The sequence below is a fragment of the Lepidochelys kempii genome, chromosome 9, assembly GCF_965140265.1.
Source record: "Lepidochelys kempii isolate rLepKem1 chromosome 9, rLepKem1.hap2, whole genome shotgun sequence".
In the NCBI taxonomy this organism is placed as follows: domain Eukaryota; kingdom Metazoa; phylum Chordata; order Testudines; family Cheloniidae; genus Lepidochelys; species Lepidochelys kempii.
This window is the reverse complement of record NC_133264.1, coordinates 32,827,061-32,842,856: the sequence shown is the minus strand read 5'-3', so window position 1 is coordinate 32,842,856 and position 15,796 is coordinate 32,827,061. Positions and strand designations below refer to the sequence as shown.

The 15,796-nt window shown below is 44.0% G+C and overlaps 1 protein-coding gene across 3 annotated transcripts; it reads left to right on the top strand.

Moving 5' to 3' along the window:
* Window positions 1-1,564: 1,564 nt before the first annotated feature.
* On the top strand, window positions 1,565-14,897 carry RNF7 (ring finger protein 7). 3 transcript variants are annotated; one of them, XM_073359820.1, is made up of 3 exons: window positions 1,565-1,796; window positions 10,848-10,895; window positions 14,388-14,897. In XM_073359820.1, the coding sequence occupies exons 1-3, from the start codon at window positions 1,632-1,634 to the stop codon at window positions 14,442-14,444; spliced, it is 270 nt and encodes an 89-aa protein (XP_073215921.1). In that variant the 5' UTR covers window positions 1,565-1,631; the 3' UTR covers window positions 14,445-14,897. The 3 variants fall into 3 exon arrangements, with proteins under 3 accessions (XP_073215921.1, XP_073215920.1, XP_073215919.1); XM_073359818.1 differs by having other exon boundaries at window positions 1,569-1,809; XM_073359819.1 differs by lacking the exon at window positions 10,848-10,895 and having other exon boundaries at window positions 1,567-1,809.
* Window positions 14,898-15,796: the final 899 nt, after the last annotated feature.

Below are 15,796 nucleotides of genomic sequence, written 5' to 3'. Positions count from 1 at the left end.
CCCGGCAACCCAAAAAGGCGGGCAAGGGTCACCTGACCCCAGTGGCAAAATCTGCCCAGTAACCAAAGACTATATAAGGACTCATCACAGTATGCTTCATGCTGCCTGTCCTAGTGGCAGACTGTGCCTGTTCCACCTAACATCAGAGAAGACAGAAGATAGAAGACACCGACCTGTTCCTGAAGCCTCTGTTCCTGCTCCGTTGTTCCTGTCCCGCGGTTCCCAAGTTCCTGGTTCCTGATTTGTGGCTCCTGGTCAGGTATTCCTGTTTCCATGTGGTCCAGTCCCAGTCAGACATCGTTGAGGACCTGCACAAGACTGAATAAAGTAGATTACTTCACTTTGTGTTATTTGTAACCCACGTTGTTCTGGTTTTGGGTCTAGGCTTAACACCTATTGGGTGTTAAACCTCAGAGTGCTTTTTAATAAATCCTACTTGTTTTAAACCTTTAACCGTGAATAATGGTTGTGCTTGGGGGACTGCTATAGTTGATAGACGCTAATTTAAGGGACAAACCTGTAAGGGAGGGAGTCCTTAATAAAGATTTCTTCTAGAGATAGAAAAATTCCTGTAACAGGCCCCCTTTGAAGAATGGAATGGGGATACTGGTTTGTAATAAACCTTAAAAAAAAAAAAATCAATCCTCCCACTAAATCCCTTTTTTCACTGTAGGAGTGTTGAGAACTGTGAATATTCTAACAACTGCAAAAACAGTGGAGTTTACAAGTTTCTGGGGCTGGCTCAGACATATCCTCATATGGATATCGGGGCTGGCCCAAGGTCAGTCAGGGCCCGGATGAACATCTGGTGACAAGGGGAATCTAACATCATATTTATTGGAGGGAGAGAAAAAATGGTCAAGGGATTGGGGTTGTTATTAGTGAGGGGAGTGTTAACCCATTCACTGTGTCGGGCAGAAACTCCATTGCTAGAACCAGTGCAAACACCTGTGCTTGAGGATGACCTTACCCTCTTTACCTGGGAATAAGACCTTCCCCCGTTTCTAAGCGCCTTTCAAGGGTGGCAAGGAGCCCAACTCACTTTCCTCTCCCACAGCGCGCCCTTGGCTAATATGGGGAGAGATTCCCCTCCTGTGTCAAGCTACTTTAACCTCTGCCTGAAATGACAAGCGCTAGTGCCTGGACAGCACGGCGATGGGCGCAGTGCAAATCCCCAGACAAATCCCAGCCGCCTGCCCAAGACGGTTAAAAACAACCCTCCCCGCGACCGGGCTCCCCGCGGCGGCGATGTTCCGGGGAGTCCGAGCTCCCCTGCAGTCGGTCCGAGAGGAGCCTGGAAGCGACGGGGCCCCTTCGCCCTTCCCACAGCATCAGCGCGCGCTACAGGCAGCCGCCAGCAGGAGCCCTGCTTCCATGGCGGGGCCGGGGTGCGGAGGGGCCGGCCGAGAGGGGCCCTGAGCTCTCCGCAGACTAGAGCCTGCTGCTGGCTCCCCACCTCTGCTCCCGAAGCGGTGGGGCTTCGGGTCCGTTCCCCGGGCCTCCCATTTGCCCCCGCCCAGCTAGCCCGGCCGGGTGGCGCCGCTCTCGACGCTGGGTGGCGCTGCAGCCCCGCACTCCCGGCTCCGAGAAGCCAGAGCCATTCCTCCGCCGCAGCGTCTCCGCCCTCCGCCATGGCCGACGTGGAGGACGGAGACGAGCCGGGCGCCCCCCACTCTCACCCGGGCTCCTCGGGCGCCAAGGCGGGCGCTGCCGACAAGATGTTCTCGCTGAAGAAGTGGAACGCGGTGGCCATGTGGAGCTGGGACGTGGAGTGCGACACCTGCGCCATCTGCCGGGTACAGGTCATGGGTAAGCGCCGGTGGGCCACGGCCTTCTCTCCGCCCTGGGCGGAGCCCCTGTACCTCCTCACTGCCCCTCCCCCACCGCGGCCAGATCCCCACATCCTGGGGGAGGGACCTGTATCTCCTTACTGCCCCCCCGCGGGGAGAGTCCCACATCCTGGGGGGGAGGGGCCGCTATCTCCTCACTCCCCCCGCCCCCGCGGGGAGAGCCCTGCAGCCTGGGGGGCCCTGTATCTCCTCACTGCCCCCTCCCCACGGCCAGAGCCCCACATCGTGGGGGCCTGAATCACCTCACTGCCTCCTTCCCCAGGAAAGCCCGGGGTTTCTGTTGGAGCTTGAACATACTGGGTTCCTTCTTTCCCACACGGACCTGTTTGGTGGGATGATACCAAAGCCATTTATGTAGTTCCTAATGCCCTGCCTGTGTTTGTCCCACATCCTAAAAGTAATTGCACAAAAGATCCTGTGCTGGTACCAGTGGGTGATGGTACCAGGGGTAGCTCTGTGTGTGTTTGTACCAGAAATAAATAACCAGAGGCATCACCTAAGCAATCAGCTTTACCGTGTAATATTCATACAGTTCTTTATTTCCTTGAAATAAACTCTAGTTGGTTGACCTAGCCCAGCAGTTCTCATGTAGCGAGGGGACACGGAATAAACCAGCCTCTGTAGCCTACCATGTGGTGACTGACCATGGCTTCTGGTGCCATAAATGTAGTGGTTGTTCCTAATAGGTGATCCTCCTTAACTAGCCAAACAGAAGTTTCATGGCTTAAATTGGATCACTTACTGGAGTCCTTCATCTCTGTGCCACTATTTCACCATGCTGAAGCCTTGTTTGTAGTCTGCTCTTCTCTTGCTACATTTCACCAGGAAATGGTTGCTCCTTGAGGGTGATATCTAGTGTTTTCTTTGTAAAAAGAAAAGGAGTACTTGTGGCACCTTAGAGACTAACCAATTTATTTGAGCATAAGCTTTCGTGAGCTACAGCTCACTTCATCGGATGCATTCACTGAATGCATCCGGCTTATGCTCAAATAAATTTGTTAGTGCATCCGATGAAGTGAGCTGTGTAATTCGAAAGCTTATTACGAAGCTTGGGTTAACAATGGGTTAACACTCCCCTCACTAATAGCTCACGAAAAGCTTATTACGAAGCTCACGAAAGCTTATGTTCAAATAAATTGGTTAGTCTCTAAGGTGCCACAAGTCCTCCTTTTCTTTTTGCGAATACAGACTAACATGGCTGCTACTCTGAAACCTGTATTCTTTGTATTATCTGTTAATTATATCTTGCAAACCACTCTTGGATAAAAGATGTAAATGTAAGGTCACATTATTGCATTAGCTAAAAATTATTATCATTATATTTGTACAAATCTACCCAACTGATTACAAATATTAACACTTATCCCAAAAAAGGCTCTTATACCCACTTGTCAGGTGTTACTTGAGTATCTACTTCCCAGTAATATTGCTGCAGCTGTTCTTTGGCTGAAAACAATATTTAAAAGTAGCTTAAATTTTACAAATTAAGACATTGACAGCATAGCAGTTACATATAATTATGATGATCTAAATACATCAAAAAGTGTGAATTTTTATTGCTGTTTGAGACTGGATAGCTCAGGGAGTTAATAATTGGAGACACAGAGCCTTTTCATCTCTAGGTCACTGTACAAATGCAGCTTGGATAAGGAGTAGTCCAAGTTACCATCTTATGTCTAGTCAGTGTTCTGCATGATGCAAATACGGTTTCTGTCCAATTTCCATTAGGTTGCTAGTCACATTACAAAAACCACTGCAGTTGGCAGACATTGGCAATTTCAGTAAAATGGCTAAGGCCTGAATGAATAGGGAAATTGAACTATCTTTTGTGTTGTAGAGACGGAATCTCCAGAAAATAAGATATTTAACACTTTTATATAGTGCTTTTCATCCATGAATTTCAAAGTGTTTTACAAAAATTGATAAGAAACCTCTTTCATGGGAAAACTGAGGTTAAGTGACTTGCCCAAAATCATTCTTCCACTGTTGTTCTGGAGAGCGAAAGATTGAGAATCCAATCTGAGTGCCCATCATGGCAATATCGAACATAACTAGCCCAGACATTTCTCATGTATTTTTGTCTGTGTCTAGAACAGTCTTTTGAGCTGGGAGAATTTATGAACATGCTAGAGGAAGAACTACTTTGGCCCAGAATGAAGTAGTGAAAAATATCTTATTTAGCTTGACTTTATACAAAAAGCTTTAGCATGGTTAGAAGACAGTTCACATGTGGTCTTAGTTGGGCTGGTAGACAAAGCTCACATCAGGACTAAGAAATTAGCCCCAGGTGCAATAGAATAACATTTTCTTAAAAATACAGTTTTTAGTAATATCCAGTAATGGATTTTACTGAACCTGACTTATGAGGAAGTCGAAATAGCACAAAAGCACTGTGGAAAATAGATCTGAGCTGATATCTCTACTCATGCCAATTGTGTCAAATCACAGAATTAAAGGGAAAAAAGACTTAGTTTAAAAGAAATCAAAATGTTTTCTGTGGAGCTAAATATGGAACTCTGCCTTTGTATTTTAGTTTTTAAAAAGTTATAGGATTTAGAGTGAATTTGATATTTCTGAAAGTGATTGACTGAAGACCCAGATGTTCGCACAGGGATTAAAGTGTTGGAATGGTGCCCTACCTGTTATTTCTTATACACCATTGAGATTTTGACTCCTGGTTCTGTCCTGCCAAATATGCCAAGACTTCATTGCCCATTTGTCAAATTTTCCAAGAAGAACCTTCTCCCATGCTGTTCCTTATGAATGAAAAGAGCTCCTTGTAAAAATCTGTAAAGCCACAACATTGTCCTCCTCCAAATCCCTCTTTAAAACACTCCTCTACTATGACGCCTTCAAAAAATTTGATAGTGGCCGCTGATTATTATGATGATTACAGTCATCTCACCTGTTACTGTGTGCTTCCCCTGCCTGTGTATTGTATTTCCTGTCTTAGACAGGAAGCTCTTCTGGACAGGGAACCACTTATTATTGTTTGTATAACCCCTAGAACAACTATGTTTGGGTCTCTAGGTGCTACTGCAATACAAATAATAAATAATGAGTGAAACTCCTGATTGTCTACTAAAGGAAAAGCTGCTCTCCTCTGTCTTATTTGGGGAAACAATGCTGCCTCAGCACTCCCATTTCTCTTTGCTGTTTGATGACTGACTAGGGGTATGTCTACAGTACGAAATTAGGTCAAATTTATAGAAGTCAGTTTTGTAGAAAGCGTTGTTATACAGTTGATTGTGTGTGTGTCCAAACAAATGCTCTAAGTGCATGTAGTCAGCAGAGTGTGTCCACAGTACCGAGGCAACCGTCGACTTCCGGAGCATTGCACTGTGGGTGGCTATCCCACAGTTCCCGCAGTCTCTGCCACCCATTTGAATTCTGGATAGAAATCCCAGTGCCTGATGGGGCTTAAACATTGTCGCGGGTGGTTCTGGGTACATATCGTCAGGCCTCCGTTCCCTCCCTCCCTCCCTCCGTGAAAGCAAGGGCAGACAATCGTTTTGCGCCCTTTTTCTTGAGTTACCTGTGCAGACACCATACCACGACAAGCATGAAGCCCGCTCAGGTAACCATCACCGTATGTCTCCTGGGTGCTGGCAGACGTGGTACTGCATTGCTACACAGCAGTAGTTTATTGCCTTTTGGCAGCAGACAGTGCAGTATGACTGGTAGCCATCATCGACGTAGTCCTGGGTGCTTTTTTAACCGGGCGCCTGGGCAAACATGGGAGTGACTCAGCCAGGTCATTTCCCTTGTTTCGTCTCGTGGCGATTCAGTCCCACACTGTCTTTTAATCTGCAGCTAACAGAAGATGATGGCCAGTAGTCATACTGCACCGCCTTCTGCTGAGCACCCAGGTGTTGACGATGGCTAGCAGTCGTACTGCACAGTCTGCTGCCAGCAAGATGTATAAAGATAGATGAAGTGGTTCAAAACAAGAAGTAGACCAGATTTATTTTGTATTCATTTTCTCCTCCCTCCCTCCCTCTCTGAAATCAACGGCGTGCTAAACCCAGTTTTGAGTTCTATCCTTGAGGGGGCCATTCAGTTTCTCGCAAAGCCACCCCCTTCGTTGATTTTAATTCTCTGTAAGCCAACCCTGTAAGCCATGTCGTCAGTTGCCCCTCCCTCCGTCAGGGCAATGGCAGACAATTTTCCGCCCATTTTTTCTGTGTAGATGCCATACCACGGCAAGCATGGAGCCCGCTCAGATTACTTTGGCAATTAGGAGCACATTAAATGGCACACGCATTATCCAGCAGTATATGCACAACCAGAACCTGGCAAAGCGATACCGGACGAGTAGGCGACGTCAGCGCGGTGACATGAGTGATGAGGACATGGACGCAGACTTCTCTCAAAGCATGGGCCCTGGCAATATGGTCTTCAAGGTGCTAATGGGGCAGGTTCATGCGGTGGAACACTGATTCTGGGCTCGGGAAACAAGCACAGACTGGTGGGACCGCATAGTATTGCAAGTCTGGGACGATTTCCAGTGGCTGTGAAACTTTCGCATGCGTAAGGGCACTTTCATGCAACTTTGTGACTTGCTTTCCCCTGCCCTGAGGTGCAAGAATACTAAGATGAGAGCAGCCCTCACAGTTGAGAAGCGAGTGACAATAGCCCTATGCAAGCTTGCAACGCCAGACAGCTACCAGTCAGTCGGGAATCAGTTTGGAGTGGACAAATCTACTGTGCGGGCTGCTGTGATGCAAGTAGCCAACGCAATCAAAGATCTGCTGAAATCAAGGGTAGTGACCCTGGGAAATGTGCAGGTCACAGTGGATGGCTTTGCTGCAATGGGATTCCCTAACTGTGGTGGGGCCACAGATGGAACCCATATCCCTATCTTGGCACTGGAGCACCAAGCCAGGGAGTACATAAACTGTAAGCGGTACTTTTCAATAGTGCTGCAAGCACTGGTGGATCACAAGGGACGTTTCACCAACATCAACGTGGAATGGCTGGGAAAGGTACATGACACTCGCATCTTCAGGAACTCTGGTCTGTTTCAAAAGCTGCAGGAAGGGACTTTATTCCCAGACCAGAAAATAACCTTTGGGGATATTGAAATGCCTATAGTTATCCTTGGGGACCCAGCCTACCCCTTAATGCCATGGCTCATGAAGCCATACACAGGCAGCCTGGACAGTAGTCAGGAGCTGTTCAACTACAGGCTGAGCAAGTGCAGAATGGTGGTAGAATGTGCATTTGGACGTTTAAAGGCGCGCTGGCACAGTTTACTGATTCGGTTAGACCTCAGCGAAACCAATATTCCCACTGTTATTACTGCTTGCTGTGCGCTCCACAGTATCTGTGAGAGTAAGGGGGAGACGTTTATGGCGGGGTGAGAGGTTGAGGCAAATCGCCTGGCTGCTGGTTACGCGCAGCCAGACACCAGGGCGGTAAGAAGAGCATAGGAGGGTGCGGTGCGCATCAGATAAGCTTTGAAAACCAGTTTCATGACTGGACAGGCTACGGTGTGAAAGTTCTGTTTGTTTCTCCTTGATGAAACCCCCGCCCCTTGGTTCACTCTACTTCCCTGTAAGCTAACCACCCTCCCCACCTCCCTTCGATCACCAATTGCAGAGGCAATAAAGTCATTGTTGCTTCACATTCATGCATTCTTTATTCATTCATCATGCAAATAAGGGGATAACTGCCAAGGTAGCCCAAGATGAGTGGTGGAGGAGAGAAGCACCAGGAGGGGTGGCGGAGGAGGGAAGGACAAGGCCACACAGCACTTTAAAAGTTTAAAACTTGTTGAATGCCAGCCTTCTGTTGCTGGGGCAATCCTCTGGGGTGGAGTGGCTGGGTGGCCGGAGGCCCCCCCACCACGTTCTTGGGCGTCTGGGTGAGGAGGCTATGGAACTTGGGGAGGAGGGCGGTTGGTTACACAGGGGCTGTCGCGGCGGTCTGTGCTCCTGCTGCCTTTCCCGCAGCTCAACCATACGCTGGAGCATATTGGTTTGATCCTCCAGCAGCCTCAGCATTGAATCCTGCCTCCTCTCATCACGCTGCCGCCACCTTTCAGCTTCAGTCCTCTCTTCAGCCCGTCACTTACTCTCTTCAGCCCGCCACCTCTCCTCCCGGTCATTTTGTGCTTTTCTGCACTCTGACATTGTCTGCCTCACGCATTCGTCTTTGCTCTGTCAGTGTGGGAGGACAGCATGAGCTCAGAGAATGTTTCATCACGAGTGCGTTTTTTTCGCCTTCTAATCTTCACTAGCTTCTGGGAAGGAAAAGATCCTGTGATCCTTGAAACACATGCAGCTGGTGGAGAGAAAAAAAGGGACAGTGGTATTTAAAAAGACACATTTTATAGAACAATGGGTACACTCTTTCACGGTAAACCTTGCTGTTAAGATTACATACATAGCACATGTGCTTTCGTTACAAGGTCACATTTTGCCTCCCCCCAGCACGTGGCTAGCCCCTCCCCATTGCTAACAGCGGGGAACATTTCTGTTCAGCCACAGGCAAACAGCCCAGCAGGAAAGGGCACCTCTGAGTGTCCCCTTAAGAAAAGCACCCTATTTCAACCAGGTGACCATGAATGATATCACTCTCCTGAGGATAACACAGAGAGATAAAGAATGGATGTTGTTTGAATGCCAGCAAACATACACGGTAATGCTTTGTTCTACAATGATTCCCGACTACGTGCTACTGGCCTGGATGGTAAAGTGTCCCACCATGGTGGATGGAATAAGGCTGCCCTCCCCAGAAACCTTTTGCAAAGGCTTTGAGAGTATATCCAGGAGAGCTACGAATGCCAGGGCAAATTAATCATTAAACATGCTTGCTTTTAAACCATGTATAGTATTTTAAAAGGTACGCTCACTAGAGGTCCCTTCTCCACTTGTCGGGTCTGGGAGGCAGCCTTGGGTGGGTTTGGGGGGTACTGGCTCCAGGTCCAGGGTGAGAAACAGTTCCTGGCTGTCATGAAAAACGGTTTCTCCACTTGCTTGCTGTGAGCTATCTACAACCTCATCATCATCATCTTCCTCGTCCCCAAAACCTGCTTCCATGTTGCCTCCATCTCCATTGAAGCAGTCAAACAACATGGCTGGGGTAGTGGTGGCTGAACCCCCTAAAATGGCATGCAGCTCATCATGTTTGGGGCTCTGACCCAGAGCGGCCGTTCGCCTCTCTGGTTTTCTGGTAGGCTTGCCTCAGCTCCTTAAGTTTCATGCGGCACTTTGGGTCCCTGTTATGGCCTCTGTCCTTCATGCCCTGGGAGATTTTGCAAATGTTTTGGCATTTCGAAAACTGGAACGGAGTTCTGATAGCACGGATTCCTCTCCCCATACAGCGATCAGATCCCATACCTCCCGTTCGGTCCATGCTGGAGCTCTTTTGCTATTCTGGGACTGCTGCGTGGTCACCTCCTCTGATGAGCTCTGCATGGTCACCTGCAGCTTGCCATGCTGGCCAAACAGGAAATTGAAATTCAAAAGTTCGCGGGCCTTTTCCTGTCTAGCTGGGCAGTGCATCTGAGTTGAGAGTGCTGTCCAGAGCGGTCACAATGGAGCACTCTGGGATAGCTCCTGGAGGCCAATACCGTCTGATTGCATCCACAGTACCCCAAATTTGACCCAGCAAGGCCGATTTCAGCGCTAATCCCCTTGTCGCGGGTGGAGTAAGGAAATTGATTTTAAGAGCCCTTTAAGTTGAAAAAAGGTCTTCGTCGTGTGGACGGCTGCAGGGTTAAATCGACTTAACGCTGCTAAATTCGACCTCAACTCCTAGTGTAGACCAGGGCTTGGTGAGAAATCTGAAGTGGGAGCAGCAGTAAGTGCTTACATAGTTTTCAAAGTAGCAGCCGTGTTCGCCTGTGTTCGCCAAAAGAACAGGAGTACTTGTGGCACCTTAGAGACTAACAAATTTATTTGAGCATAATCTTTCGTGAGCTACAGCATCCAATGAAGTGAGCTGTAGCTCACGAAAGCTTATGCTCAAATAAATTTGTTAGTCTCTAAGGTGCCACAAGTACTCCTTTTCTTTTTGCTTACATAGTGTGGAGCAGCAGCTGATGTACTACTCCAACTGGAAGTCCCATATCCTTATTCCTTTCTGTCCCTTGCAAGATTAGACACCCATTTAAAAAATATGTATTATATGTCCCCATTGGTCTCTGTGCAATGTAAGTAAAACTAATAAACGATCTAAAAGTATGGTGTGGTCTCTTCACTTACATTACACGACTAATAAATGATCTAAAAGTATAGAGTGTGGGTGTGTGTTTTTATATTCTGGTGAAGTTTAAGGTACTCATCAAGTAAAATTTCTGTGTAAAAAAGATGGTGTGGGGCAGGGTTTGATGGGAGGCTGAAAAACAATAGAATTGTGAAAAGAAAAGGAGTACTTGTGGCACCTTTAGAGACTAACCAATTTATTTGAGCATAAGCTTTTGTGAGCTACAGATGAAGTGAGCTGTAGCTCATGAAAGCTTATGCTCAAATAAATTGGTTAGTCTCTAAGGTGCCACAAGTACTCCTTTTCTTTTTGCGAATACAGACTAACACAGCTGTTACTCTGAAACCTGTCAATAGAATTGTGAGTGATTTCCTTAAAAGGAGATGCTGATGTCTGAAAAACAGATTGCTGAACTTGGGGGTTGCATGTATACTTGCAGTTCTCTTGTTTAATTTTTAATATGCTTGAGAGGATTTGGCACAAGTCTCCCAATGGTCACATATACAAAAAGGAGATGTCTTTTGCAGCAGAGCTTGTGAAAATGTCACAACAAAATGTAGGGTCTTACAGTTTCCAGTTCTTTTTACCATCTGTAAACGTATATTTTTCTTTTGGTATGCATAGTGCATGTATTTTAAATTCCTTTTCATCTAATAAATACAATTTAACTAGATGGCAGAATTCGAGCTTTTACCTTTATAAAGGGTTTATATTTCCATTAGAAAAGCCAGTTTTAAGAATTGTCTTCTGAGCATCAAATTGAGTTTTGTTCTTGTTTGCTTTTAGATGCCTGTCTTAGATGTCAAGCTGAAAACAAACAAGAAGATTGTGTTGGTATGTAGTGATTTCATTCTCATGTTTTTCAGCAAAGGCTTTTTCTCAGTGGGGTGCTTTTTTAAGTTTGAAGATAATACTAATTTTATTAATGAGCAAAAATAAACTGTACAGCAATACTAATGTAAAAAGACACACTGTCAGAAAAGTACTTGACTGAGTAAATCTGTAGTCATTTATGTGTGTGACTGGGAAGAACTAGTTCTATAATTCAGGACAGACTACTGTAGACTTTTGAGTTAGATAGGAAATAGCTACTGTATCTTCTTTTAAGATATATGCTAGAAGATATAACAGAAGAACTTCACTGAAACAAGCAAGGGTGGAATAAAATTATTATAGCCTTTGAACAATCTCTGATGTAGCTGAGAGCCCATTTTATATGCTTATGTAGTAATATCCTATGGTATTTTATTTATCATGTATCACAACTTTGAACTTTAAAAATTCAAATAAAATGTTAATTAGAATTTGCTCATATGCCCTTAAACCTTTGGTATGTGATGAAAAATCAACACTGAAATGGTACACTAACTATACCTAATTAATGAACCAGTAAAAACCACTCACAGCCTTCACTCGTCCCTCAGTAGTGTTCATAGTATTATGTATTTATATAGTGCACAGCACCGTGCTAAGCATTCTACAGATGAGTAAGAATATGAAAGTATGTGTATATGTCTCTTGAATTAGAAATAAATTGGTAGACATGCTTTTAGTGGCTAATTTAGGGGGTTTGATTTCAAAAGGGCTGACTCTCAAAAATTAAGGAAATTAGTTAGGGAAGTGGATTGGACTGAAGAATTTATAGATCTAAAGGTAGAGGAGGCCTGGGATTATTTTAAATCAAAGCTGCAGAAGCTATCGGAAGCCTGCATCCCAAGAAAGGGGAAAAAATTCATAGGCAGGAGTTGTAGACCAAGCTGGATGAGCAAGCATCTCAGAGAGGTGGTTAAGAAAAAGCAGAAAGCATACAGGGAGTGGAAGAAGGGAGGGATCAGCTAGGAAAGCTACCTTATTGAGGTCAGAACATGTAGGGATAAAGTGAGACAGGCTAAAAGTCAAGTAGAGTTGGACCTTGCAAAGGGAATATAAAACCAATAGTAAAAGGTTCTATAGTCATATAAATAAGAAGAAAACAAAGAAAGAAGAAGTGGGACCGCTAAACACTGAGGATGGAGTGGAGGTCAAGGATAAGCTAGGCATGGCCCTATATCTAAACAAATACTTTGCCTCAGTCTTTAATAAGACTAAAGAGGATCTTAGAGATAATGGTAGCATGACAAATGGGAATGAGGATATGGAGGTAGACATTACCATATTTGAGATAGAAGTGAAACTCAGACAGCTTAATGGGACTAAATCGGGGGGCCCAGATAATCTTCATCCAAGAATATTAAAGGAATTGGCACATGAAATTGCAAGCCCATTAGCAAGAATTTTTAATGAATCTGTAAACTCAGGGGTTGTACCATATGATTGGAGAATTGCTATCATAGTTCCTATTTTTAAGAAAGGGAAAAAAAGTGATCCGGGTAATTATAGGCCTGTTAGTTTGACATCTGTAGTATGCAAGGTCTTGGAAAAAATTTTGAAAGAGAAGGTAGTTAAGGACATTGAAGTCGATGGTAAATGGGACAGAATACAAGATGGTTTTACAAAAGGTAGATGGTGCCAAACCAACCTGATCTCCTTCTTTGAGAAAGTAACAGATTTTTTAGACAAAGGAAACGCAGTGGATCTAATTTACCTAGATTTTAGTAAGGCGTTTGATACCGTGCCACATGGGGAATTATTAGTTAAATTGGATAAGATGGGGATCAATTGGAAAATTGAAAGGTGGATAAGGAATTGGTTAAAGGGGAGACTACAACGGGTCCTACTGAAAGGTGAACTGTCAGGCTGGAGGGAGGTTACCAGTGGAGTTCCTCAAGGATCGGTTTTGGGACCAATCTTATTTAATCTTTTTATTACTGACCTTGGCACAAAAAGTGGGAGTGTGCTAATAAAGTTTGCGGATGATACAAAGCTGGGAGGTATTGCCAATTTAGAGAAGGACAGGGATATCCTACAGGAGGATCTGGATGACCTTGTAAACTGGAGTAATAGTAATAGGATGAAATTTAATAGTGAGAAGTGTAAGGTCATGCATTTAGGGATTAATAACAAGAATTTTAGTTATAAGCTGGGGACACATCAATTAGAAGTAACGGAGGAGGAAAAGGACCTTGGAGTATTGGTTGATCATAGGATGACTATGAGCTGCCAATATGATATGGCCGTGAAAAAAGCTAATGCAGTCTTGGGATGCATCAGGAGAGGTATTTCCAGTAGGGATAAGGAGGTTTTAGTACCATTATACAAGGCACTGGTGAGACCTCACCTGGAATACTGTGTGCAGTTCTGGTCTCCCATGTTTAAGAAGGATGAATTCAAACTGGAACAGGTACAGAGAAGGGCTACTAGGATGATCCGAGGAATGGAAAACTTGTCTTATGAAAGGAGACTCAAGGAGCTTGGCTTGTTTAGCCTAACTAAAAGAAGGTTGAGAGGAGATATGATTGCTCTCTATAAATATATCAGAGGGATAAATACTGGAGAGGGAGAGGAATTATTTAAGCTCAGTACCAATGTGGACACAAGAACAAATGGATATAAACTGGCCACCAGGAAATTTAGACTAGAAATTAGATGAAGGTTTCTAACCATCAGAGGAGTGAAGTTTTGGAATAGCCTTCCAAGGGAAGCAGTGGGGGCAAAAAATCTATCTGGCTTTAAGATTAAACTCGATAAGTTTATGGAGGAGATGGTATGATGGGATAACATGGTTTTGGTAATTAAATATTCATGGTAAATAGGCCCAATGGCCTGTGATGGGATATTAGATGGGGTGGGATCCAAGTTACCCAGGAAAGAATTTTCTGTAGTATCTGGCTGATGAATCTTGCCCATATGCTTAGGGTTTAGCTGATCGCCATATTTGGGGTCGGGAAGGAATTTTCCTCCAGGGCAGATTAGAAGAGGCCCTGGAGGTTTTTCGCTTTCCTCTGTAGCATGGGGCACGGGACACTTGCTGGAGGAGTCTCTGCTCCTTGAAGTCTTTAAACTACGATTTGAGGACTTCAATATCACAGATACAGGTGTGAGGTTTTTTGCAGGAGTGGTGGGTGAAATTCTGTGGCCTGCGTTGTGCAGGAGGTCAGACTGGATGATCATAATGGTCCCTTCTGACCTAAATATCTATGAATGTGTGAGACATAACCCTGTAGAACACAATATTCTATTTATGGAAAATACTTTCAAACCAGTAACACTAATCTAGTCTCAATCAGTAAATCATTATAATGTATTATTGCCTCAAATATCATATAACCCTCTATTTGCTGTAAAAATCTGAGTTAGATTGTTAGACCTCTTAATTGTGAATGTAGTTTGTACATCTATATTAAACAGTGTAACTGGAACGTATCAAGTATTTTTCTTTTCTTTCAGTTGTCTGGGGAGAATGTAATCATTCCTTCCACAATTGCTGCATGTCCCTATGGGTGAAACAGAACAATCGCTGTCCCCTCTGTCAACAGGACTGGGTGGTCCAGAGAATAGGCAAATGAAAACATTGGCAGTTTTTCTGTTGAACTTGTTTGAAGCAATATATGTCTGATGCCATATAGCCATATGAAAGGGAGGAACACTCTAACTGTGGTGTGATTCATTCAATTTATATCTATGTTAAAAGAATACTATGGTTTTGTTGTGCTTGAATATGCTCTAATGTGTTGGTGTGCCATTTTGTCTGATCTTATTTCAGCATCCTTCCACAGCTAAGGACATAGGCACGCTACCTTAAAGTCTGTCTGTCTGTCAATGTTCTGGTGTGAATTGTATCAACTGCTTAGAAATGCTGTGGTGCCGAAAATACACAATTACAATCTACCACCAAACCACCATAAATAATTTTGCCTGATCGTGATTTTTTGACTAAAATAAATAGTGTGTGAAACATTCATTTTTACTGTTGTTTTTTTCCCCCTTCTCCCCACCCCATCCCCCGGTACCCCGTATGGTAGAAACCTCTTATTTAAGTTTTAATACAGGCTTGGTTTTGTGATGGCTTAAGAAATCTGACTCTACAGTTCATTGAACATTAATAGCCTTTTATTTTATAATTATATGTATGTGGTTTCTCCAACATACAGTATTAAACTTTTACCATATTAGGATTTTTATTGTAATTTCTAGTAAAAGCAATGGGGGATGTCTTTAATCCAGCACTGGGCCACTTTAATAACCATATTTGAAATTAATTAGCTGGTGAAGTGAAAATTTGGTTAGGAACTAGCTGACTCATGGATGTATCTTAAATAAATTGAGAACCATGTCTATAAATTGTTTCAAATATATAATTGATAAAATAGATGTTACAAAGAAAGCATATGCTAATTAAATGTATTAAGAATCTAATGCAGTACATTGTTTCATCTTGTCAGTATAGGCATGTCCATTTGAGAATATGTTTTGTATCCGTTTGTCTATTTCATCAGATTGGTAGACATATTTTCATGTAATAACAATTGTTGTTTTGCCTTTCGTAACGGGAAGGCTTGAGGATTTCATTAGGTTATTTTTATGTACGGACAACCCTGTTTTAATTTTTGGGTTTTTTACTTATATTTAATTGCTTGTCCTTAATTCTTTTAGTTGCCTTTAATGCCTACAGGAAACATATGGCCTACGAACAAGATTTGAGTGAGTTTTAAATATATGACAAGTATGAAGAGTCTATGTTCTGTTAAGATCATTCTAAACTCGGTTTGATAAGCTGATCAGTTGACTGGTCAAATAACATCAGTTGACTCTGGCCTATTTGAATGCCCTCATATAGATGGTGGCCTGCCTTTTTG

Bases quoted from the DNA above. Each gene is read 5' to 3' on its own strand.
- RNF7 (XM_073359818.1), top strand. From the start codon at position 1,632: ATGGCCGACGTGGAGGACGGAGACGAGCCGGGCGCCCCCCACTCTCAC. The intron at 1,810-10,847 runs GTAAGCGCCGGT...GTTTGCTTTTAG, and splicing joins CTGCCGGGTACAGGTCATGG to ATGCCTGTCTTAGATGTCAA. The intron at 10,896-14,387 runs GTATGTAGTGAT...CTTTTCTTTCAG, and splicing joins CAAACAAGAAGATTGTGTTG to TTGTCTGGGGAGAATGTAAT.